This window comes from Crocodylus porosus, unplaced genomic scaffold, assembly GCF_001723895.1.
Source record: "Crocodylus porosus isolate Cpor-Errol unplaced genomic scaffold, CroPor_comp1, whole genome shotgun sequence".
In the NCBI taxonomy this organism is placed as follows: domain Eukaryota; kingdom Metazoa; phylum Chordata; order Crocodylia; family Crocodylidae; genus Crocodylus; species Crocodylus porosus.
The window spans coordinates 56,567,209-56,594,451 of record NW_017728886.1 but is presented as its reverse complement, the minus strand read 5'-3'; the positions used below and the strand labels follow the sequence as shown (position 1 = coordinate 56,594,451).

General features: G+C 40.1%; 1 protein-coding gene across 1 annotated transcript in view; it reads right to left on the bottom strand.

Annotated features, from left to right (window-relative positions):
• Nucleotides 1-27,243, bottom strand: part of DNAH11 (dynein axonemal heavy chain 11) — a 270,897-nt gene that overhangs the window by 25,900 nt on the left and 217,754 nt on the right. Inside the window, exons 66-74 of the mRNA XM_019534456.1 lie at nucleotides 13,832-14,036; nucleotides 12,367-12,531; nucleotides 10,852-10,992; nucleotides 10,054-10,224; nucleotides 8,299-8,421; nucleotides 7,481-7,674; nucleotides 5,807-5,955; nucleotides 4,726-4,853; nucleotides 1,692-1,919 (exon numbers count right to left, since the gene is read on the bottom strand). Coding sequence (XP_019390001.1) covers nucleotides 1,692-1,919; nucleotides 4,726-4,853; nucleotides 5,807-5,955; nucleotides 7,481-7,674; nucleotides 8,299-8,421; nucleotides 10,054-10,224; nucleotides 10,852-10,992; nucleotides 12,367-12,531; nucleotides 13,832-14,036 — 1,504 coding nt within the window. The remainder of the gene's footprint in view (nucleotides 1-1,691; nucleotides 1,920-4,725; nucleotides 4,854-5,806; nucleotides 5,956-7,480; nucleotides 7,675-8,298; nucleotides 8,422-10,053; nucleotides 10,225-10,851; nucleotides 10,993-12,366; nucleotides 12,532-13,831; nucleotides 14,037-27,243) is intronic.

Sequence of the window (27,243 nt, the reverse complement as noted above, 5' to 3'; positions counted from 1 at the left end):
TGGGGGTCTTTAAGACAAGGCTAGACAATCACCTTGCTGGGGTCGTTTGAGCTCAGTACTCTTTCCTGCCATGGCAGGGGGTCAGACTTGATGATCTGCTCAGGTCCCTTCTGACCCTACTAACTATGAAACTATGAAATCCAAATTTGAAGATTCAATGCTGATTCAAAGAATCAGTGATTCAGACATAGACACAGCTTTACATATTTTTTCTACGTACCTTGAATTACCAGGTATGGCTCATGAATGCTGTGATTGTGGGGCAGACGGAGTGTCCCACAGGAACATGGGGGGCCCCTCCCACGTGCTTGATGGCATACCCAGAAGAGGACCAGAAGTACTTCCAGTCCACTTTTGGGTCCACTGCTGAGCATGCTGGGGGCCTCCCCATGCCCCCCCCGGCTTGGCGATAGGCCATGGGAGGACCCTGGGTGCTCCCCCAGACCCAGGAGGCACCAGCTACTGAGCCAGCAGGGCATGGGTGGGGGGGGCAGCGCATTCCCCGCCGGACCTGGGCCGGGAGTGCTTATGGTTTACTTCCAGGTCTGCTGCTGAGCATGCTGGGGACCCCCCGCGCGTGCTCCTGTGGCATGCTGCATCTGCCCCACTGTCACAGCATTCCCGAGCCACTTGCTACCTAGGGGTATGTAGAAAAAACATTTAAAGTTGTGTCTATGTCCAAATCTCTGAATCTTTCCGAATCTCTCTGAATCAATTCGGGCGGGGGAGGGGGGGGAGGAGAAGGGTGTTTCTGATTTGATTCAGAGAAATTAAAGGGTCTCCTGATTCGACTTGGATTCGGAGATTCAGCCAACAAATTGGACCAAATCTCTGCCAAATTAAATTAGGGACTGAAGCTTCGCACAGCTCTAATACACAGGTCAATCTGGACAACATGACTGTGTGTGTCTAAAGGCAGATTCAGACTACAAAGCTGATCTATATTACTGAAGTTGTCAACAACCTGCAGGGGCTTTTTTGGAACGGCCTATTTTGTAGCATGGTGGCTAAAAACTCTCTCCAGATCCTGGCTGCTCTCCTACATGGGCAGAATCTTTAAGTGTTGCTTTTTGCTCCACATGTAATACCACTAATTCACTTCTTAAAAACAAACCTTTGTCTCCAGACACAGTGACATCTTTTTTCACAAAATAAAGCTCTTCCGGACTCTTTTCCTGGTCACAACACTACACAAAGAAGCCTCAATCATTTAATAAATCCATCCTAGGAAAAAGTCTGGAAAAATGGCTTCTTGTATTCTGAAGCTCACTAAAACTGAGCATTAACTTTGTTTGGAGGTCAAGGAAGAGCTGACAAACAGCACTCCCAACTTAGCAGGTGAGAGGAACAGCATTAGATACTTAACCAGGACAGTAACACTTTTCTGATACTGAGGTTGTTGATGCAGCTAACATGTGATATATTGATCTCTGACAGACAAAGGGAGAGCATCTTGTTGGTCATTCCCGCACTGTTGCCCTACTAGACACAGGGAAATGCAATAAAAACTTTGTGTTTGAAACATACGCCCTGTGGTGATGGGAAATTGATTCACTGGGAGGAGATGGGACAGGGCAGAGCTGGTTTGCATGTTGTGATTTTGTTTTAGTGTAGCAATTCCTGGATTCCAAGACCAGTGTTCAACAACAATTGCTGCAAAATAGTGTAGTAATTAAAAAAAATATTTATACCTGGTCAAAATTGTAGAGAGCAGCATGCAAATTAGCCAGCATCCCAGTAGGAGGTTCATTAGTAATTTTAATTGAGTTTTCTAGTATTCCTTGAGGGATGATGTGCTCTTCTGGGGTTGGAGCTGGTTCACAACTAATGAAGACTCGGTAATCAGAATGACTTCCTTTGCTGTAATGTTCGAGGAGTTTCTCCAAAGTCCCCAGCCAACTGGCTACTAGGTGAATGTTCTATTGGAAAACAGCCAAAAATTTCATGGGGAGACAAAAATGTTCTTATTTTGGAACTAAGGTAACCACATACATTAAACAGACCTTAACCAAAACATTACCATAGTGGTTTCACAACAAAATACAGACCCTTAAGTCCATATGGCATGTCTTCTTTAAATGAGCCAAGAGAGCAGAAAAGATGTTAAGAGCGCTAGGCAGAAGATATTTCTTGAAATCTGTTATTTTCCTTTAGCTTCTGCAGATTTCAGGTCCAGATTCAGCAAAGCACAAGTGCATGTACTTAGAATTAAACATGTGAGTAATTCTATTCCTATTCCACAAAGCACTTAACCCTGTGCTTAAGTGTTCTGTGGAATTTGGGCCCTTGAGGCAATATATTTCCAGCCCACACTGAGGTCAAAGCTGAGACACAAAACAAAGGAACCAGTATAAAGTTATAATTGCAGAGATAGATAGGTCATAGTATTTGAGGATGTGATAATTCTGTAAAACTATGAACATTATAAATATTTAGGCAGGTTATCCACTAAAATTTGTTTTAATAACAAAGAATCTCTTTGCCAAAGCTTTTCCAACAGTGCAGGGTCTGAAAGAACAACTAATATTAGTTTAATAACTACAATATCTATACAAAAATTAAAGCAATATCTTGATGCATCATATGCATTATTTTCCCTAAACATTTCCAGGCACTCTTTATTCTGCCATCCACTAGCTATCATGCAAAACAGGTACTGCTATCAGAAACCTAAACGTGACTTTGAGTCTATTTCTCTCCCACACTCATTCTATCTATCTATCTTTTTTTCCCCACTCTGACTGATTAGTTGCAAGCAACATTCTTTGGATTTTCCTCTGCTCCTACTTACTCAACTTTAACCTATTCCTTCTTCCACTGAAGCCCACAGCAATGACTTCAAATATACAAACCTGAGCTTTTAGGGCAAGATTCTATTTCACCTATTATTAGTTGTGTAAAAGGATTTAGGTGCCTTAGTGCAATTCTATTCCACCTTGAGTCCCTGAAAAACAGTAATTACCAAAGTGGGTAGGTCTTTCTCACCTTAGCTGTTTTTTTGGGACTCAGTTTTAAGAGTAAGATGATGGTGTTACAAATGTAGATGTGTTAATGGACTTTCAGGTCTTGATCAGGGTAGAATAGATTTACACTTAGGCACCTAATCCACATATAGACACCTAACACAGTGGAATAGAATCTGGCTTCTAATGACTAAAGGTTTTTAAATTGTTGCACTTTATAAATCAAGACATAAGAGGTGGTAGACAAAAAACTAAGAACGTCAGTGGGTTTGCTTAATACTCACTTCGTATATACATAAAGAAGTCAGTACTTGGCTATAAAATGCCATTGCTCCTATCTGACCTTTCAGTGTCTTTACTTTTCATGTACTTAACTTAACCTTAAAAATATTTTGGCTTGCAGAATTTTGGAGTGAAAAGGCAAAAGATGAAATCCCAAGAACTTAGAGAAAATCTCAAGCACTTGCAACTTATATTATTAGTATTAGTGAATGCAGAACTACTCAGGTTTAGTCCAAAAATCTTAGAAGACTCCAAATTAGGATCTTCTCCAGCTTCCCCAGAACTACAATTTTCAATTAGTTAAAAATAATACCCTGCATACACCATGATAAAAATCATTAGACACTGGGTGGGAAGCTGCACATCACCAAAAGCCTGTGAGCACTGGCTTTTTGTCATTGGTCTTTCCAGAAATGTAATACCATGCTGAATATAGGCTCCTAAAATAACCTCTGAAAGAAATGAAGAACCTCAAATTGTGCTGCCTCTTCATTTGTGTTTTTCTTTAGACAACAGCATTTCTATGCTTAATAAGAAATGTAGCAATGTTAACTTATTGGTAGATAAACTTGACAAGTAAAGCTGGTTATAAAATGATAAAAATAACCATTAACTGAAATATCAATTAAAAAAGAAATCACACTGTGTTTGTACAGTGCCATGCACAATTGGGTTTTTAGCCAGTACGGTTATTTATTTTATTATGAGTACATGGAGATACCATCAGATATATTTCCTTTAAGCCTACAGCAAACAGTAATGCTGGTGGAATAAAAATAAAACTGGATAGTATAGTAATAACTTTTGCACTTACAGTTCATTGGCAAAGTCCAGGACATACATTACTTGCAGAGTTTTAGTGTAATGTGACCCTTACAAATATTAGTATAAACTACAAATACAATATAAAACTGCTGGTTACAGCACCCCCCAATCCTCCTGTCAAATTCTGTGGTTGTGCCAAGGATGACAGTTCATGTAGGCCATGTAAAGAGCTCTTTGTTTGTTGCTGAGTGGATCTTCACTGCATACAATGCTGGCCAAACCTGCTACTGCTATCTCTGAAGAGCAGCACTCCAGTGCTAATTATACAGCTTCCCAAGGGCTAGTCATTCTAATTTTATTAAAGCCTCCATTATGACCCAGTCAATGGAACAAGAGTTCTTAATTACACAGAAGCGTATTCCTGAGGACATAATCCTGTCTAGTCACACAAGCTTTCTTATATTATTTCTCCTGTCCCCAGTGGGAATCGGATGGCAGTTTTACAGAACGTAATACACACTCAGCGCACCTGAATGTTTGTTTTGCTACAATTAAGCGCAAACGGAGAAAATTAACGCTTTGCTTTTTAAGCCTCATTTGAAAGGCAGATAAGTTGTTTTTTGCTGGACCATCCTTACTTTGCAGTCATTTCACTTTCAAAACATACTCCTAGCCAAGTGCAAAAACAACATCTCTGGCTCTGTTTAATACGTACTTGGAGAATGACCCAATGCCCATGTGCAGCAGCTTTCTCTAGTGCCCCCTCTGCAACCATCTCTTGACCTTGCCCGAGTGAGATATTATGGAATTTTCCAGAGTCAATAGTAAATCCAAGTTTTTTGCCTGTAAAAGGAGCAATGGGGGTAGGGAAATGAACAGAGCATAAAAGGGAAAAAAAATGATAATGCCTCATTAATTTTACTATCACTGGCACAATATATATTAGTTCTTCTGAAGCACTTCACTAAACCCTTACAATTTCAACAAGCAAAATTGCGAGCTCTCAACAGTGGCCTTATTGCTGGTATTAGAAAAAGCCTGCAGAAATCTGTTCCCTTGGTTTTAAGATAATGAACCTTTTGACATTTTGATAGATGCTAGGCATTGTTACTGAGCTTTAGAAACTCTTACAGGGGGTGCAAAGCAATTCCCTTATAAAAAAGGAGCAACATGTGGTAGATATCACATCAGTTTTTTAACTGATTGGTTCACTGGGTAAATGCACAAGCCTCTCACCTTGTGAGGCCTGAGTTTAAATTGAGCACAGTCAGGTCACAGCTGTATTAACCTGGTATTCTCAGTATAGTCTGTGGGGAATAGCAATCCTACGTATAAAGCGACAGTGCCTTACACAATTGAATATAGTTTGTATAATGACCATTATTTAGTCACAGGGGGCACAAGATTACATGAGCATGGAGAAAATTGCCCTCTGGCCCTCATCTAGTCAAAAGGTAGAAAACAGCACAAAAGAAACTTGCATTATGCCAAGCAGAGGAATGTTCAGCCTCAGAATTTCTTCATACTGTAGTGCTTATAGCTTTGCACTTTTCATCCACCTAATTTACCACAAATAGGTGGTAGGGGGTAGAGAAACTTCAGAACTTAACTCTCTCAGTGAAGATAAATCCAGCCCAACTTTGCCATGGTAATTTCTATTTCTTTATAGGGAAAAATTTTATTGTTCTTGTTTGCTTATGATTTTAAAAAAATTTAGGACCTAATCCTTTGCCTTCAGTGGGGGCAGGATTGACTGCCTTGGATGCAAACAAAGCTCCCAAGGAAATAAGACTTACCAAGTGTCTCTATATCTTTAAGTGGGTCTACTCCCGGAGAGAGAATAAAAAAGACAGGCATGTCTGGACTGCTCTCTTCATATGATTTTGCCAAGTCTATCCTTGTGCCCTCCACATATTTTGAACCTAGTTTTTCCTCCACAAAGTTCCTGTGTAAATATAAAGCATAAACTGAGCATATACTGAACTTCCATTGATACAGACTTTGGGCCAGGGCTGTTCTCAAAGTAGGCACTGCTAGTACTGAACTATCAGCAGTTTTATTAAAAAGAAAGGTGCTGGGGAAAAATTCTAATGGAGAAAAGGGCAGCATAAAGGTGAAGAGGGTAGAGAACAATCTGCCGTGCTTCTTTTCATGAAAGGGGACAGTGAGTAACAAAAAAACACAGGAACTGGGGGAGGGAAGTCTCCTGCATCCAGTCCCCGGCTATTCAAAAAAACTATACCATACAATCCCAAGTCAACCCCAAAACAAATGTATCAAGAAAGCACAGCTGGGCAGAGAAAGTACCAGGTAAGGAAACATACTAGCCTAATAAGTTATATAGAATTGTAGAAACAGAACCAGAAAGGACCTGTAAGATCATCAAGTCTGGTCCCATGCCGGGCAGGAAGTTATTGGGATCAGATGAGCTCAACAAGCTGCTTGTCCAGCCTCATCTTGAACACCTCCAAGAAGGGTGACTGCACTACCTCTGCTGGGAGTGTGTTCCAGATTCTGGAGATCATTACAGAGAAGAAGTTTTTCCTTTTATCCAACCAGAATTTACCCTCTATTAATTTATGCCCATTCATTGAACCTCATCTTCCCTTGAGGTGGCCTCTTGAATAGTTGCTCTCCTAGTTCTGGATATTCCCCTGATGTACTTGTAGGCAGCTATCATTACCTCTCAGTCTTCTCTTCTTCAGGCTTAACAGGCCCAGTTCCTAGAGTTTCTCTTCATAGGTCCTACCCTCCATGCCCTTAACCAGACAGGCGGCCCTTCTTTGTACCCTCCCAAGCTTCTCCACATCCTTCTTGAAGTGCGGTGCCCAGAACTGGGCACAGTACTCCAGCTGAGGCTTCACCAATGCCAACTAGAGAGGGAAGAGCATCTCCCTGGATCTACTGGCCACACAGTGGCTGATGCATGCCAGAGTTTTATATGCATAATTAAGATACCTGGGTATTATTACTAGAAGTGAAGAATTTAAAAAATAACCTTAGAGGGTTGGGTTTGAGGGTTTTTTGTTTGATTTCCTCATTATTTGCTTATTTATTTCTGAAATTTACAGTTATTTAAAGATGTGAGACCTAGAAAGTTACCAGCTAACTGCTAGGTCTAGTAAAACAATGAGAAAAACAATGGAGAGAAGAATATACTTGATTTACAAATAAACTTTTTCTCACAGCAAGGTGAATGCGTATATAAACTATAAACAAACAGGTCAGATCCCTGTAAATAAGTCAAAATTCAAACATGCCAATCTCAATCTACCATCTTCTCAAGCACCTGACAAAGAAAAGACAGGCCTTGTATGAAGCCCAAGGGCCAAAAATCAAAATCTCAAGCTCTGGCTGACCAGTTTGCGTAATGTTGGATCCCTGTTGTTTAAAATTTGATCTTTCTCCATAGTGTGCTATATGCCTAAACTGCCTTCATGAAGATTTCATTGCCACAACAAGGATCCTACCTCAGGGCATATGTCATTCTGTCTGGGCGGAGTGCCCTCAGTATGATAAGTTTCTGAAGAGAGTTCTTGTTTTTCCACTCCTGAGGAAGCTTCTCCTTTTCTGGGCATTCTGAATCCACCCATTTCTTCCACCGCTTGGCAGACCCTTCAATATCATGATCTAGTCCTTGGAACTCCTCCATTAGAGCAATGGCCTGGGATGAAGACACACACACACACACACACACACACACACACACACAGTTTTTAAGATAAAAGAGAAATACATTGCCACAATTAGAATAATACCAATACGTTTTGTCACATTATTAACCATACTTGACCTATTTTAAAGTATAATTTGCACCTCTTGTCCTTTCTGAAGAACTTTATTTGTTAAACAGAACTCCATTCGATTTCTCCACCCGATCTGTTTAGAGTTAAACATCAAATTATGATACATGCAAAATGTAACACTAGGTTTTAGAGTGAGGGATAAGCATAAATATCAAAATTATATTCACAAAAGAATGCACAGATGGCCAGGGTTTCCTCATGAAGGGATGATCCTGCCATGAGCAGGGGGCTGGGCAACATGACCTTTTGAGATCCCTCTGAGCCCTACTTTCCTATGTTTCTATGAAACAAATGCATTATTTTATCATCTCAGGAACAATACATTTAAAATGCAAGGACAATTTATTCAAAAGTATTGCTAGTTCTATTCAAATTTAGTATGGAATATATGACTCTCTGTGACATTACCTAGCTGTAGTATTATGTCTCCAGAAATAACATGAAATAAGCTTTCAAATTGAGAAGCAATTCTCCAAACCTACCCTAATGGCACTCCATGACTGAGTAGTTAAAAAGTCAACAGGACTCTTGTAAGTGTGTTCTACTGTGAATCGAAGCAGGAAATCCAATTCAAGGAGCTCTATCTCTTTACTTCTCAGCAGAATCTTGACAGCATACAAAATTGAAAAAGGTCATCAGGTTTACTTCACAGTCACTTCTCTTAAAGTATTCAACACTCCATAGAAATTATTGAATAGGCAGCACAAAGTACTGAGAATCCTGTGACAATCTTGTGAAGCTCCAATAAAAGAATTTCCCATTTCCCAATTATTTTAAAATAAAGAGGAAAAATACATTATAAATCAATTAATAGAATGAGATCAATTTTAGGCTGTTAGATGCTCAACAAAACCCAGAGCAGCTCCTGAACAAATTCTGCACAAGGCAGAATTGCTGTTATGTTGCATGATAGTGATAGCAGAATCCTTGGAATATTCAAAAATAGCTAGATAACAACAGCAGCTACAGTTTATGATAATTTAGCTATAGTAAAAAAAGCAATTAAAACCATAGTCCTTAAAGATCATAGTTAATCTTGCACAGCTGTGGCCCAGAATCCTTTCACACAGCACCACTGAAGTGAGAAAGGGAATCTGAATTACATACAACTTCCCCATTTTATGCCCCCGCCTTAAACACAAGGCCGCATCCAGATGAGCAGGGGGATGCAGTTCGTGGCACAACAAATCTCTTTGTGACACCACAAACTGCACATGGTGAACATTAAAATATGTGCTGTGCTGCGAATTTGCATGCAGTGGCAAATTTGTATGTGGTGGTAAAAAAAAAAAGCCAAGGAAAAAAGTGGTGTGAAGCCTGCAAAAAAAGTACATTGACACAAACGGAGGCCTGGCCCTCCAGGGGAACACACTAGCTGCTAGGCAGGCCTTTGTGCTGCCTCCAGCTCTCCCTGGCTGAAGAGCTGGGGGGGAGCTGGACAAGGGCAGTTGCAGGGGTGTGTGCTACACCCTGGCAGCAAGAGTACCCCCATGGATACCATGCTGCAAGGTGGACAGTGTACCTACATCACTCTCTCTTTCCCCTCCTCCACTCGGAACCTACATAACACTCACAAGCCCAGGTTTCCCAAATTTTTCCTTAGGTTGGCTCCACATTTATGACCCCATTTCCTTAGCCCCTCACTCACAACCCACAGCCCTCCACCCCTACGACTCTATCTGCTGATGTTACAACCTACAGTTTGGGAACCACTGCACTACCCTCCTTCCTAATAGTCGAGACAGGAGAAGAGTAAATAGGGATTTAAAAACAGTCTTTAAATACTAAAAGGCTGGCTATAAAAAGGATGGTGATCAATTGTTCTTGATGCACACCAGGGATAGGACAAGAAGTAATGGGCTTAAATTACAACTCATTTTTTTTGTACATTTCTAAATCCCTAACAGATTTTTATTCCCTCCTTTAAATATAAGATGCAATGTAACTTCAAATAGCACCTTTCATAATATTCATTTCTACACTCAGAGGCATATTACAACATTTTAAATGCTTAAAGAAACAGTACCTTATGTATCATAGATGCTTATATAACAACACTAGTAAATTGTACTTGTATTTTTATGTAAATATTTATTATAGGAGCATCAAAGGTGTGTAAAGTAGTAAATAAACATGGGATGGCCTGCTGTATTGTCCTAAAATCTGTGTCTTCTTCCAACAGAGAAATACCTACAGCAGCACTACCATCACCACCTTTTGCATTATTTTTTTCTCACCTGAAAGGCTGTCTGGGCTAGAAATATGAGTTTGTCCTTTTCAAAAAGTCCCTGGCTGGTATACAAAAAGGTGGAATATGTAATAGCTTCTGTCATGTTGGAGATGTGAACCTGGATATCCTCTGATGCATCAGCCTGTTCTATTGCTTTGTGGAAGACTGTGCTGAAGGCCTAAACATTAGGGTTTAAAAAAGAAAAACTAATAAAAATCCTTTAAAAGAGCAGTATACTTGGTAACTGTTTTAGGAGGAAATGACTTGTCCAAAACACCAGACATTATGAGGAAAATCACCCTTCTCAGAAAAGTGGGCCTTTAAACAAAACTTTACTAAGATTGGGGGAAGGGAGATAGCAAATGGCAATATTTTCCAGAAGACTCCTAAAGGCTTCCCCACCCATAAAACACTCTGAAAATAGCACATTCTCTTAGCTTGGAAAAGCTGGTGGTTTTTGAGGAGAGACTCCTTCCTCATTCTAACATCTCCCCTTAGTATATTTCCTGCACCATACTGTTTAACAAAAGCTTTAAATCTCTCTTCACTTAGCTTTATAGGAAGCATTAAACAATGGTAAGGTAAACTTTACTAGCCGTACTAGAATGTAATAGAAAGAGAGGTCATTGGGAAGTATTATATTTTAAAGAATGAGTGGGGAAAACATACAACCCTCCTTTTCTTTTTCTCACAGACACGTTGCGCTGCAAATCTTAACATCCAATAAAAAGATACAAAGCATTAATATACTAGATCACTATTGCTGGGATTAAATTGTACTTCTTATCAAAAAATGAAGCTTTACCTTCAGTGAGAACTGATAGATGGGGTTGATTTTGCGCAGATTGTTAACAACAAAGTAAAGAAGAGATGCTCTTACAGCTGCTGGTCTGTAATGCTCTCTCGTCTCATTAATTTTAGCCTCATTTTCTTTTGCTTCAGCTACCTGTAGGAAGATAGTTGCCCAGTTTACTTTTTAAATTGATCATAATTATCAAGCCCATGAGACTAAATAAATGACAAATTCCCATGAGTTCAAGTAAGAATGTGACTGCAAATCTGGAAAGTTTACATATTTTGGACAATAATATTATTTGCCCCGGAAGGATTATACTGGACACTGTTTCCATTACTTGCTGGCTAGAAATGAAAGTAATTTAATCTCCTCTTTGATATATTACTATTTACTACCGATCATTAATTTACTCCATAATACTTTTCTAAGTAAAATTAAGACTGACATTGATGAGCTGTATATTTATTTTCTTATCAGAGAAGTTGGTTGCATAACAGCAAAGTAAATTTGCACTTATTTTAATAAGGACCTTCTCTCTAGCTGCCATCAATTATCTGTCTCAAATAAAGCAAGGCAATGGTGTGAAAATTACTTGTAAGCAACAGTCTGAATTATTGGATTCAGCCACAGTCGCATCCCTTTTCATTAATGTCTCTATACGACCTCCCACACAAAGAGGCTTTTACTTGCATAACAGTTAAAGAATAGATATTCTTCAGGACAATATTTATTTTTGCTTTTGACAAATATTAGTCACATGGCAATACATTTATTTCCAATTCATTCTATTAGCTATCAGGCATCAACTTAGGAAGCAAAAAGCAATAGCTAGGGTACTACCTCCAGTTCTGGGTGCCGCACTTCAAGAGGGACGTGGACAACATGGAGAGGGAGGGCCACTCGCATGATCAGGGGGCAGCAGGGCAGACACTACAAGGAGAGACTGCAGAACCTGAACCTGTTCAGCCTCCACAAGAGAAGTCTAAGGGGGGGATCTAGTGGCCGTTTACAAACTAGTCAGGGGGGACCAGGAGGCATTGGGGGAGTCCCTGTTCCCCCAAGCACTACCAGGAGTGACCAGGAATAATGGTCACAAGCTGGTAGTGGGTAGATTTAGATTAGACATCAGGAGGAGCCACTTCACTGTCAGGGCGGCTAGGATCTGGAAGCAACTTCCAAGGGAAGTGGTGCTGGCTCCTACCTTGGGCGTCTTTAAGACAAGGCTGGACAATCACCTTGCTGGGGTCGTTTGACCCCAGTACTCTTTCCTGCCATGGCAGGGTCAGACTTGATGATCTGCTCAGGTCCCTTCTGACCCTACTAACTATGAAACTATATATGATAAAGATGCCAAAAAGGAATTATGGATATATGGCTCTTAAGTGCTTACTGAGCAACTAGGAATAACGGATACATTAAAAAGAAAGTCATGTCCACTAAATATACTATCTAAAATAATTGAGAATCTGCATTTTACAGATAATTTAAAATAAAAATTAAGAAAAACAATAAAATTGTTACTGCCTTGCATTCAATTTCTGCTGCTGTTTTCTTCGTTGATTCAAGTTTCTTCACCAACTCAGTGTCACCCAAGAAACTACCCTCAGCAGCTGAAAGACGAAGGAGAAGATCATCTTCCAGACGTTTCAGTTCAATCTTGAAGTCATTCTGCTGTTTGGTTAGGGCAGACTAACAAGGAGAATGAAAAGACTGTATTCAAATAACAGCAACAAAAGGTGAATGTTTGTTTCACAGTCTAGAAATCTTTATTCTCCATTTATTTAGATCATTACATTTCAGCTCTGTTTCAGAAAAAAAGAGAATGCAACTTCTTTTCTAACAAAAAAGGCATGGTATAATGGTATTAACCAAACATTAAGACAGCAAGATCAGACATTGGAATGTAACACCAAGATAGTGAGCCAGACTTAGCCTTATTCTAACTTCTTTATTGCAAAAAGAGGCCGGGAGCCAGCCCTAAACAGGAAGGTAATTCTCATTGTGTTAGACAATTCCAGAACTTAGAAAGCTGAAGACTGTAGTCCCTCTGCTATGCTCACTCCAGCTCAGAAGACCATGGCAGAAGTCTGCTCTGCTACACTGACTCTCTTTAGGGAGAACCCTTGCCTGGCAACTAATAACACCAGTGATGATCAAGGAGGTAGGTAAAACTACCCTGCTGATATCCACTCTCCACACAATCCTGCACCAAACACTCAGACTCAGAGGAATATAGCCAAGAATCTTTCAGATCCTATTCCTAACTCTGATCCCGACACTTGCAAGTAACTTAGTTTCTGTGTTCTCAGTCTGCCCTTCTGTAAAACTGGTAAAACAATAGCAGGATCAGAGGGGTGGGCATTATAATACCAATTCCAATTTTGTAGTGTTTGGAGATCCTTGGAATTAAGTTGTTACAGAAGTAGAAGCATCCTTATTATTGACTGTTCACCTATACATATATTTTTCATCTTTAAACATCTGGTAAAACATGGCAACTCTCCTAAAGAGCCTTTTCCAGAAATCTATAAAAATATTTCTGTTCACAAGTTACTGCAAAATGATTAATAACGCAGTAAATATAGTTCTGCATTTTAGCAGGAATAAATTCCGAGCATAATTAGCCAAATGCCCTAGAGCTTAATGGTGCAGTTGTATCCTCTTGCAAATTGGCATGAAATTTAATTTCTGCTTATTGGCTCAAGCTCATTGAAGCAGAAAACACTGAGGTGGTTTAAACCAGTGCAGAAAGAGAGAAAGGAAGATTATCATGGTGCAATCATTACAAGCTGTATTTTGTATTAGGGTTGGAGCCTCAGAAGAACAGAGCATCTGTGGGGGCAGCAGATTCTTACATACACTTCTCAGAATGACCCTTTATGTCCACTTCACGTATAAGTGACAGTCACTGCACAGTAGATTCCATAGGACATGGGGCTGGCTTTAAACCCTGGGAAGAACAGCAAAAGTAGTCAAAAGAAGGGCTCACCTTAAGTTTTTCTAAGTCGGGTCTTTCAGCAGCAACAACTTCAGCCAACAGCTGGTCTTCCAACCCATCCGTTGTGACAGTGAAATTAATGAGGGTGGTCTGAGCCTGCAGTTCTGGCTTGTAGTGAGGGTTAGCCAACTTAGTGTGAAGGATGATACGGAAATTCTTGTTGAACTCGCATTCTTTGTCTTCAATCTTAATATACCTGAGAATAGGTATATGGCAATGGAAATGGCATAAAATAAAGCAATTTTAAAATATTTTACTTCACTCAAGATCAATGCTACTTAATTTTAATGTCACAAAGAACATGCAAACCAAACAGTCTGAGAGGAAAGTGAGACTGATAAAATTCACTTGGAACAAATGGCCTGCACTCTTTTCAGTACGAGAGATTCACCTGGTACTGAAGTTCATTACCTGTGGCTTACTGGAAATAGGCCAATATATAGAAGAGTCCACCGTTCACAGGAAACTTTTCATCCTTGTGTTTATTATGAAACATTTTCAAACAACTGTAGAGTGATATTTGTATGCTTATCAATGCTCTCTTTAAAATCTTATATTTTCCTATCTTTTAAAAATATCTTGGCCATAAAGGCTGAAGCAAGGAACTAAACAGTTCATACTTATAACACACAGCAACATGAAAAGGAGACATAGGACTAGGGACTGAGAAACCAAAGAGAATTTTTAACATGACTTACAAAATGTTGGTTCAAAATTACTTTCTTGCTAATTGAGAGACATTATAAATGATCTTTTATTATATTAATCAGATCCCCTAATAAAGAGACTTCTCACTGGCTGTTCCTTTACTATGCTATGATTATACTGCTGCCAGGGCACCTTACTGAAGTATCAAGCTCGGATATACAGACAGGCAAGGTAAAACATTGCATAGGTTTGAAAAATGATTTGGAATTTTTAGGTATGTCTACATTGCAAGAGCGCTGCACCTTCTGGTATGTGTCAGTGCCCACTCTCCCCATCCACATGCATATAGCTTGAGCTGCCAAGTTTTGCTGCAGGTGTGGTGGAAGATACTTGAGCTATGAAGTTGCCCTACCGGCCCACTTTGTAGGATGTAGCAAAGCCCTGGGTTTGCATACATATAGTCCCTGCTGCCAATCCCACAGTTTTCTGTACCTGCACCTTCTACCCGCTTGTCCACTATTTCCCAAACACTTTGTACTCTGCTTTGCACCAGATCCTTCATTTTCTACACAGTGTGCTTGGGTTTAGATACCAAGAGCCTTTGCTGCATCTGCCAAGCCATACGTGTGCTCCCAACCTGCAGAAGCTGGCCAGAAGAGCCTAGGCACATTTCTGTTAGCTAGTGGATGGACTGTTCCAAGGTAAACAATTTTGCAAGAATACATGCCGTTACGAGATGAACTCCAAGTGTCTGGAAGCTTTCAACATCTACCCAGTTGGACAGAAGTACTGACGCAAACTGAAAACATCTGCACCACAACACTAAGGAATCAAATCAAAGGTCAGCAGTAAGTATACCCTTGTTACAAGTATGCCGCTGCCCCAAGCACAAACTCCACTCTCTGCTATACTCCTATTATATACCTATAGGGATTAAATGCACAGAGGAATAGGATGCTAGCAAGGACAAATTCCAGAAGCAAAGAGTGATTAACTCGGATCATCTCATAGTCAGCTAGAACAGCCTGTACAGCTGCCTCAAAGGGATGGGGAATAGATTCGTTTCCTGGTAAGTGCTGCTTGCCATGTCTGTTATTGCTATGTGAGAAAGTACAGTGTAAAGAGGGAGAGATGTCTTGGTTTATGACCAGTGAAGTTACTGTTTTGAAAGATTCTTGTGGGTACTGGAGTGTGCTTAGATTTAGGTGGTAGCCATAATTCAGTTTCCTTCTCCTGCTCAATTCATGTGTATTACAAAATGGATACCAAACAGGGAAAAACAACTGAAAAAAACAACCAAAAACAAGTATTGGGTGTTTCAAAGTACTTCCTCTGCAATGTTTAAATACATTCACAAGATTTCAGTTGCAGCATGCTTAAGTGAATTTTTTTCACTTACTTGTATTACACTGTACTAATGTAATACTGTTTATTTGTACCTTCGTTGTAAAAGTCTCATCCCAACTTCTTGGCTTACAGCTTCATTGGTGTATTTAATGTGATAAAACACTTACTACTAAGCACCCCAGGCATTGATTTCTGCCCACTGTATTTTGTCCATTTATTAGACACAGGAAGCTGTGGTGAGGGTGAGGGTAGCAATCCAGTGCTATTATTCCTTTGCACATTTTTGACCTGCATAGATTAAAAATTCTTGATCCCAGCTGACTTCCCACCTATGGTGCGGGGAGGGGGTGGAGGCTGGACCCAATGATCCCTTCCAGCCCCTATGAAACCTATGGAAGTGATAAAATCATTGCTAACAAAGACATTGTTTATTACATTCCTTTTCTTGTGCTTGTAGGCATGCAATAAGGTGAGGGGGAAAATACTGGCCAATCTGTTGGTAGCCAATAACCCCTGACTAGTTAAGCATATTATAACAATCACCCTGCTTGGAAGGTGGTGTTTACAATTTTTTTCATGAAGCACAATCTCTAGTTAGGCATTCAGGTTAGCTGATAGGGCAAAAACTCTGTAGAATCATTTTGGTAACTTACTAAACCCATCTACTCACTAATGAGCTGTTATGTCATCAGGCTTCTAGAAAGCTCCTTCATATACCCTGATAGGGCTCTACCAGTGACCTGAAACACCATTTTTCTAACTTGTATTTCTTAATATTTATGTCTTCAAACAGACTCCAAATCTGAAAAACAAAGCAGTGCTGTAAACAGAGGTCCTATTTTGATTCGACCCCTCTCCTCACTACACATCAGCAAACTTAATTTTTTTAAAGGACTGTGGAACGTTCTTACCAGGATGCACTGAACTCTTATTGCATAGCATTTGAACTAGTTGCTTCTGAGTTGTATAGCACATAAATGAGAAATGTTGGCATACCAAATATGACAAATGTAAATTCTAGCTTTGTATTCACATAGTCAATAAGGCAAGGGTACTCTTATATGGCAAAAATCATAGTGGCCTGTCTTTCATCTCCTTGGCAGGTCCTTCAACAGCTGAAGAGCTGACTATGCCTGCCTAGGAAGGTGGGTAATTGAAGGATCTAGTTGATGGGTAAGGAAAGAAAGGGCCATCGATGCCATCTTTGCCAAGGAAATGAGGAGTACAGATTGCCAGTGAGCAAAGGAAAATCATGCTACACAGTAGGAAGAGAGACTGATTCTTCAAGGAGCAGACTCAAAAGGAGTATGACTGCATGCTTATGGAGCAGCTGTTCAGTGTGCTAGCACCAGATCTACCTCCTTTGCAAGTGACAGCACCTCTGCCAGGACTAGAGTCTGTGATTGAATCCGTCTGGTTCTGGTGGTTGACTTAGGAATTGTGCCAGTGCTTGTGACTTGAAATTCTTCACCGTGTCATTACGTCATGCAACCAGTGCAGGATTTAGAAATCTCTGGAATTGCCTGGGCAATGGACAGTTCTAAGAACTGGAGTGGACAGGTGCTGGCTGCACACTCTGACTGTAGGTACCCATACCACTATTCATTAATGGGAAATATAGGCAAAACAAGATGTCAGAGAGAGAAAAAAAGACATCACAGGCAGCCGAGACAGTAATTGTTACAGCAGTTTAGTTTGTTGGCTTTGATTAAGTCAACTATGCTTGAGTTACTGGTTTTGAATATGTAGTGAACAGTCACTGACCACCTACTAACACAATCACAAACCACCGGTACTGAAACACACAAAGAACACTAGTCACTTTCCAGCTGTATACTGGCCCTACTGTTTGTTTAACAACAGCTTTTGTTTTTCTGTATAGAGACTGTTGCTTTGAATGTATTTTCAAAGCAAAGCAAAGAGTAGGGTTAAATGGTCACTTTTCAGGATAGAGGGAGGTCAGAAGTAGAGTCCTGCAGGGATCTGTACTGGATCTGGTTTTGCTTAATATTTTCATCAATGACCTGGGAATGGGGGTGCAGCATGAAATCTTCCTATTTGCAGATGATACTGAATCATTCCAGGTAGTCAAATACCAAGCTGATGGACAGCAGCTGCAGAAATATCTTGCCAGACTGAGTGGGCAAAAACTGGGGAGATGAACTTGAACATTGCCAAGTACAAGGTAATGAACCTGGGGAAAAATAAACTCAATTACATGCTTGCAATGGTGAGTTCTGACCCATTATGACTCAGGAAAGACACCTTGGAGTCACTGTAGATAGTTATCTAAAAAGAACAGTTTAATGCACAATGGCAACCAAAAAGCTAATAAAATCATTACGAGGGAACTGAAAACAGAAAATTGAAAATGGAAAAGATCATCAGGCCACTCTACAAATACATGGTGCATCCACACCTTAAATACTATCAATTGTGGTCTCTGCATCTCAAAAAATATGTAGTAGAATTAGAAAAGGTACAGAAAAGGACAACCAAGGTGATCAAGGGGATGGAGCAGCTCCCAGATACCAGGAGAGACCATAAAGACTAGGACTCTATAGTTTGGAAAGGCTGAGGAGGGGATAAAACACAGGTCTATACACAATCATGAAGGGTGTGGACGAAGTGAACAATGAACTGTTATTCAGCAAGTTCCAGGATACTAGAAAATAGTGGGCAGCCACTGAAATTAGCAGGAGACAGGTTGAAAACTAAGAAGAAAAAGTACTTTTTTATGCAGTACATAGTTAACTTGTCATGACCACAAGAGGTTGTAGAGGCAGATGGTATAGCCAAGCTGAAAAATGAACTAGACAAATTCATGGGTGATAGATCCACTAATAACTATTAAACAGAAGAGTCAGGAATATATCTGGCATCTCTAAACCAATGACAGTGGATATTAGAGAAGGTCTGATAGCGGATAAACTACTCTAGGTCTACCCTGTTCATAAGCTCTCTCTCTAAAACATCTACTTCTGCCACTGTCAGAAAGAATATAGTGGGATAGATGGACCCGTTATCTGACCCAGTATGGCACTTCTTATATTCTCCTTCATGTTCTTAGACTTGAAAGTTGTGTAACAAGATTTTATTAAAGTTGCACAATGTCCAAATCACTGAAAACACAAAAGCACAAGATTTTCTCATTATAACACATAAAAAACATTTATTGATCTTGTGAAATCTACTTTAAAATGGATTAAAAAGGCCTTTCCCCTCCAAAATAAAAGCCAATAGCTAACAAAGAATTAAAATAAATAAAAGCAATCATAATACGTTTAATAATATAATATGGGGAGCAACCCCCACTACATACTTTTAAAAACAAATAAAAGCTAATAAACACATAAAAGTTTATCAAGAATTGAATACAATAATTCCCATGCAAATACAATTAAATATTCATTAAGTATCTTTACAGTTAAGCAGCATTGCACTGAGTTGCCAACGTATGGATACAACCAGTTTTCTACACAGTGCTATCTTTCCTTCAGACAGCTGAATGTTTACTCAGCCACCATCCTGCAACTGTTACACATGCAACTTAATTATCATTTGTCAGGCCCTGCACTCAGGCTTTATTGTTTTGTGAATTACAGTAGAAGACAGTAAATAGGGTTCCTCAAAACAATGGTTGTCACCAACACACTTTTGATAGCAAAGTCACTAATGGAACTGAAGTCTCAGCCGGTAAAAGCCAGATCTCCTCAGCACCCTGGCATTGCCTACCTTTGCATTCATGAACCTGCTTCCTGAAGAGTCTAGCTTTTGGAACCAGACTTTTTCCATTAATATTTCTGTTAGCTCCTCTAGGTAAGCAAACTATGGGCACCTCTTCCATTAGTGGCCTTAGAGTAGTTTGGAAACCCCATTTTCTTTGATAGTGGTTATTCCTTCCTAGGCACATTCCTTATGTCCTGCCCACATGGGTAAATCATAGGAAGAATCAGCTCACAAAACTATCCCAGACCTATATAATAGTTGTTCTGTCCACAGCAAAGTGACTAATCAGGGATCTGCAGCAGCCTGGGCTAGTCAGATTCCTGGAAGCAACAAAAACATGCTTTGGTACTGGTATGGGTCTGTTCAACTGAGTGCCACAGCATCAGAGAGTTAGGACATGATCCTCAGGCAGCTCCACGATTTCCCTTTCTCATGCTGAAGTTCTGGAGACACTCCTGGTCATTCCACATCTGCAAGATGATGTGATCCTATTTCTTCATGCTGCTACTGCTGCTCCAAATTACCAGTTTATGAAGGCAATGCTCCTCACATCTAGTCAATTTTCCACGAATGCATGTTTTTGTCCTCAAAGTCTTGCTGGTCTCCACATTTCAGAAAATCCTCCTGAACAGTCATGCAGCATCTCAAACAGAGCTCAATTATGGCTTGACCCAGGGGTTATGGGGGCAGAAGTGAGATAATGCAGAGCCAGAATAACCTCAGCTAAATGTAATGGCAAACCGAAATCACTTATTTACTTGGGGCACTGAAGGTAAGACACGTTTTCCCACAGTACATCAGAAGCCCTGGGATATACCATTCTTAAAAGCACAGACAAAAGGTTATTAGAACCAGGTATTGGACAAAAGAGGACATTTCAGTTTGCTTTGTCCGTTAAAAAAAATTACCAAGGGAAAAATGCTATGTTATGAAAATGAAAGGATGCCTGGTTATAAAATGAGCTTGGGCATCTTGTACTGAAATAGTATTTTATGGGTTCTCAATTTGCAGAGGTAATAAATTTTCATCAATTTGTGTGGTTATCATCTATGAAAGACAAAAACTACCTAATGACTCACTGGATTTTATCACTGCAGCTATTCTAATTTTTTTGTTAATTGCACAGCTGGGAAAAATAAATATTTTGTTATTGCTCTCTCTCAGCTTAAAGAAAATGAGCAACAAATGATAAGCAGAGGGGTGGGAAAACACCACAGAATAGCTTTCACTGAAACAGTGGGGTAATTTATCTAGAAATTACTCTTAGACTATGAAAGAGTGTAGTGTCTATGGGTGCTACTAGTGAAACTACAAGAATGGAAAAAACAGTGCAAGAAAAGGAAAATACTTTTTTCTAGCCTTCAGTGCAGACTTCACTAAGATTGTACCTACCTTGGAACACTCGAATGGGACAAAATCTCTTTCAAACAAGGGTGACAAAAGCTTCAGGATCTCCATTTCCTTCGGTTAGACACTGCCAAAATGAACTGAAAAATGTCTACCCTGCTTTTCTAGTGGAAATTAACACAGTCCTTGAAATAAAGGGGAGACAGCCCTAGAAATTCAAAAGATGAATTGCCTGTGCAACCCCAAATACCTGTGCAACCAAAGAGAAACCCTGAGGGATCTTTGTAACAGAAGAGAACAATTTTATAGGACTATCAAACTATAATCGAGGAAGACAACTTCTGATAGGTTTATGAATGGAAAATATAGCTGATGAAAGGCCAACATTTTCAGAAACAGAGGCCTACATTTAGGTGCCTATATCCAAATTTTGGCACCTAGATACATGACTTGATTTCTTTAAAAGTACCACATGCCTACGATTAGCTTCAACTTTTCTACTAATCACCACTCATTGCATCTATGAAGCAATAGTTTAAGGTATCGCAGGCGGGCAAATAGGACCTGGCCTCTGGACCAGCAGATTTGGGAATGAGGCATTTCTAGGGCCAGTCCAATTCAAGAAACATTATATTTAATAGCAAAGACTTGTGTAGAGACCTGTACAATTACCTCCTGTGAGCAGGCAGTTGTCTTCTGCTTCAGAACCATGTCAGGTTATATTGACTTCTATCTCTACCTCCTACTTGCCTGCCAAGTCTTGATGGAAAATGGTTGTTTAGGAAGATGGATGTTCTTGACTTGCTGGTCCACCTGACCCACGTGAGGTTCTTCTACAGGGCTCCACCTTCCCTACACCCTGCCCCTTTCTTCTCAGGTTGATGGTCACTATTCCCCATGGACGGTGAGTGGAGACTATTCCTGGTCTTTTTCTCCTTGGTCCTTAACTCAGTGTCTTGTTCTCCTTCTCCACCAGGGCAGCCGCTATATAACCACTCTCATCAACTCAAACAATAATTATTTCGATTAACTCATTCACATTTCTTCATCTGCTGGTCCCAGGCCTTCTGACTTTGTCCTCCTCAACTGTCCCCTTTTGGGAACCGAGTCCAACTTCTGCCTTGACTGTAAATCAAATCTTTGGGGAAGGATTTTCCCTTCCCTCCCCCACCCTTTATTCTCCTGTATGGAAGAATTAACTCAAAGAAAGGGCTTCTTAGCCATGGCCCTCAATACCTTCTAGTTCCTTTATAAATCAAAATTTATGAGCAATTCCCTCAGATTTCTTCTCCCTCTTCCTGAGCATGCTCTGCCATAGAATTAGAGTTCCTGCTCAGTTCTTCTCAGCAGCAGGACAGTCTGACCCTTTTCTTTAGTCCATCTGCCTCATTTTCTTTCTTGGTCCCCACTCGCCCATACAGGCTGGTTCACTTTTCTTTCCCTCTCACTCTTTTACTCAGCTTGTTCACTAGCTATTCCCCATGGATGTTCTTTCCATCTGGGGTCCCAGCTTGGGGCTTCTGCAGGGACAACCCTTGCTGTCACTCCCCCCAATTACATCTACTTATCTTTCAGGGAGATTATCCTCATGTGGACTTGTCCTGGTCCCAGCAGCTCCCAAGGGTCTGGCATGCAGGTTTCTTCTTCAGGATTTTTCCCTCCTGCAGGCTCCTGTGAAATTTTCCCACACTGGGTATACCAAACACCAAGTTCTGTCAGTGTCCTCCTTTTAAATTGCCCACTTCCCACTGTGGGCTAATCAGAAAGCACATGTTCTCATGCTCCTGGGACTGCTGGCAGCTATGGTTCCCTGTGCTCCAGAGATGACCCACATGTTCATATCCGGGCAGATGAGTTCCTGGCTGGCATGGCCAGTCCTGCGAGAGCATGGCAGGGACTGGGACCCTGTCCCTGCTACACTTTCCTTCTACTCTCTCTCCCAGAGGACCCCAGACACAAAGCAACACTCCATTATTTTCTTCCAGTTGAACACAAAAGTGATCAAAGGTTCTCGAATCAAAAGAGAAGGACAGAAGTGGAGGCAGTTTGGATGATGCTCATAACAACCCACTTTCAGGAAGACAATCTCTTGCACTGGCAGATACTCTGAAAGTTCTGGAAGCTGAAACTTCACTTATTGAAGACCAATTACCACCAGCTAAGTAAATCTGCAAAGGAAATGCCTTTCACTTCCATTTCTCAAGTGAAAAGGCAGGATTATGTCCAGAACCCCAGAAGTAGGATGCTGACAAGGATGTGAAGTACTCAAAATGAGAAGTAGTATAGTAGGAACATGTTTAAGAATCTAGAATTAAGAAATTAACAACATAACAATTAAAAAGGTCAATATTTCAGGGTGCACAGTTTCCACTGAAGAATAGCATCTCTACATGGCAGAAAATATGACAGGTTCCAGCTAATAGGCATTTAGGAGCAGCTCAGTCAAAATGAAGAGCACTGCTAGGCAGATTTTTTTTGGACAAGAATGCTAGGCGAAACAATATTTTCCTACTTCAAAGGGAAAAAAGAAACACTTCAATGGAGCCTTATTCCAAACCCTGCTGTTTAAAATTAAAAGCTTCTGCATCAGGCTTGTGAAATCCAGCCACTAACCCAGAGAGAAAAGCTGAACAAATCAGGTGCAAACAAGCATAGAGTGGAGCTGTTACTTAGCAATCTCAGCAGGCAAACTGTACAAGTTGGTCAAACTAGTTTAGTGAAGAAAAATTCTGCCTTAACGTTTCCCAGCTGGAAAGATGTGCAAAGTGAGGAAGGCTATTTCTGTGTAGAAACTGAGTTAATTATCTTGGCTTTACACAAAACTGTAACAGTCAAGTCTCACATGAATGGAAAAAATGTGACCAGATGAACACTAGGCTTGTATACAACACTCAAACCTTGAGCTATCTTAAAGTACAATTTGTACTTTAGAGTGCCCCAGTCCTGCAATTGGATCCACATGAATGGTCCTTTGCCCACATGCATAGTCTCTGAGCAAGCATAAGTAGCTACTCAAGTGGACCCAACTGGGGACCTAATAAACAATGAATCTGTCCCTCTATCACCTCAGGTGTTTATACCAGTCTTTCAAGTTGAAATGACATTGACCTATAGAAAGTGATGCTTATGATAGATACCAGGATACAAATGATCTCTACAATGTGGAGGGGGGAGGGGAGGGGAGAGGGGAATGAAGACTTATGAAAACATTAAATCATCTTGAATTGCTGTTCTCAGCCGATTATTTAATGGTTGCCATTTCTCTTAGAGTAGGCTATTGTCAAAAAAAAAAAAAAATCAACTATACAAAAATGGCATCATTTTACTCCTTACTGCTGTGATGGACTCAAGTGCATGCATCTAGACTTATTTCTACTTATGTTATCAGCAAAGTTTTGATTATGTTTTACTCCTTTTATCCTGCTGCAATCAAAGAAACAATAAGGAAATCTGAGCTGCTCCAAGTGGTGTGAATTTATAAAATTCTCAGCTTTTTCTACATTGTAACCCATACATAATAGTTTGAAAAAAACTGTCTGTGAAAACAAGAGATCATATTCCCAAGCATATTCTCTGTTAAAGTAGTTCTCCGGCAACAAAAAATAAATGTGACACCCATATTTTTAACTTTGGGTATCTAAAGTTGAGATCCTAAATCTGTTTTTAAGAACCTAAGACTGGTTTTGAGAAATACTGACTATGCACAGCTCCCACTGTATAATCATTCAGGTAATAGAAGAGCAATATTTATGCAAGGTTGTCTGATGTTGAGAAGTTCTACTGCAGTCTTCAGTCAGAAACGCCATCATTAGCTGGTAATATACCATGTCCAAGACTTAAACTCAGTAAACTAGGGGGATATAATTTCATGAAGTTGTTCACAGATCAGCACATTTTCTAGTATGCAAGCTAGTAAATTTGCTTTAGAAGAAGTTCAAGTTGATAAATTTCCCTGGCTATGCTTTCTGTCGATTGATATCATAAGATATATTTTACTTAAAATTAGGATTGTCTGAAGTTCAGTGGATTTAATTATTTGTAATTATCCAGTTGTTGTCAGTATGTGGCCATTTTATGACAGTGGTATCTACTGTGTGGGTCAGGTTCAACTGTATATCTTTTCAAACACAGAATTAATGTACTATTGATGAAACCATTACTAGAACCAAATTAAAGTCTGGGCTGATGTATTGGTCCACAGGGTGCTGTCAGACATGAAAGAAGTAATTAGTATTCATTACTTCATACTCTACAACATTCCAATTATTAATGAACTTCAACTGTTAGACTGTACCTTATCTATCACAAGCATCTTTTTAGTCTTCCTTTATTAGGAGAAAAACAAAAATGCCTAATACAAATTACTAAAATAATAATAATAAAAAATCCAGAATGATGAAAACCCAGTTCACTTGGTAGAGAAGGGCTGTATATTTCCACTGCTCCAGGATGAAAATGTGGTATATCTTTCAACATGCAGTGAACAGAAGGCCATACAAAAATATTAAATATTAACTGGAGGAACTTTTATTTGCACTTGCAAAGAACTCTTAGATTGGTCACTTGATATTAAAATGATGAGTGTGTGGACATGTGTATGCATCTCTGTTCTGCTGTGTAGAAGCCTTTGCAGGGTAACTGTGCAATGATATTGCTGTGACTCCCATCATTTTTATCATACCTCTTCCTACTAGTGTTCTTGAATCATGTCCAAAATTAGCCAATAAGACTTCAAAAGCATGGAACCCAATTCTGATCTTTCTTTCAGTGGAGTTACTGCAGATTTATACTGATGTAAGTGTAAACAAAATCAGGCCACACATTATCTTACTTTTACAAGCACATACTTAGCAAACTTTGGGTATTTAGTGTGGGTCAGAGGGCTCCTCTACATACGAAAGGAAAGGTGCAATGGGGTTAATGCATGCATTAGATCCCATTGCACTTTACTGCCAGTGTACTGGTAAGAAGCAAACTCCTGTAGCTGGGATCCCCCTCAGTTGAGCATTAATGGTTTCATCAGTTCAGGGGCACCCAGCTGCAGAGGTGCCTCATGCACCTTTGCAGCTGGAAGATGCAGCTGCTGCAGTCTCCCTCCCTTGGAGTTTCATACACTCCCTGAGGCTGGAAGACCATAGAAATTGTGATCTTCCAGCCCTGGGAGCTCTGTGCATGCCCAGGACTGGAAGACTGCAGCCCTGCCAAGCGGTTGCTGGCACCCAACTGGGTCTTGGCACCAGGAGGCCAGGACCCAGTTGTTGGGACCCATGCTGCCGGGATCCAGTGTCCATAGCTGTGGGACTCGGTCCCTGTGGTGCTGTGACCCAGAGTCAGCAGCTACTGGGGCTGACTGTCTCCTTGGTTGCAGGACTCCCAGCACCGGCTAGGCATGATGCAGCCCTATGGCTGGGAGCCCCCATTACATGTGCAAATTAAAGCTCAATAGCAACAAGCTATAATGTTAGCACATATTTTCAAGGTTTAACTTTAGGACTGGTTAGAGCTTTCCATGGCGTGACAGCTACTTTGCATGTGTAACTGGTCTTAGAGCAATTGCAGAATTAACTAGTTCGAGGGAGCCTAAGAGAGTTGAGTTATTTACAATGAAAAAGAAAACACAGCATTTTAAGGGTGGAAAGCACAGGGCAATGTTTTGCTTTGTATAAAATGTTGTTAGTCTTAAACCAGTTGTGGATTCAAAAAGGATTTAAACTCTTGTAAATCCTATCATTTTTGTGTGCAGGCACTAAGCACATGGCTTTTATTTATTCATTCATTCAACTCATACGCCACCCCTCCCATTGAAGGCTTATGGTGGCTTACAAGAAACGGGATAATATATTTGTGTGTATATATAAAGGAGAAAAGTTGAGTAATATATATATAAAAAGGAGAAAAGTTGAGTATAACTTGACAATAACAGACATGTATTTTGGCAAATGCGAGTAACAGATGCATTGTCTCCCTTAATTTGGAGCTAATAAAGCCAGCCTACTTAACTGGCCATAACTTCTTGAAGTACATATGAAAGCAGTTCCTTCTGTATGGCAATGCTGGCTATGCAAAAAGAATTTAAAAAGCCCCTGGCACATGTGATAAGAGTGTGTCTTCAGTATTGTATCTCTTTTACTCTCAGAACTGAAGGTATTTTTCTTTTGTAAAACAGCAGCAAAGAATTTCCTAGTCTAAGGAAAGAACAAAAATTCACCTCTGATAAGAGAGAAATTTGTGGGGCCAAGTTTGAGCCCCCAGAATGAACCAGTTGATAATACTCATTTTAGGTGTACACTGACATAACCAGACTAAACATTTCTTTCCAGTCTGCTCACAGT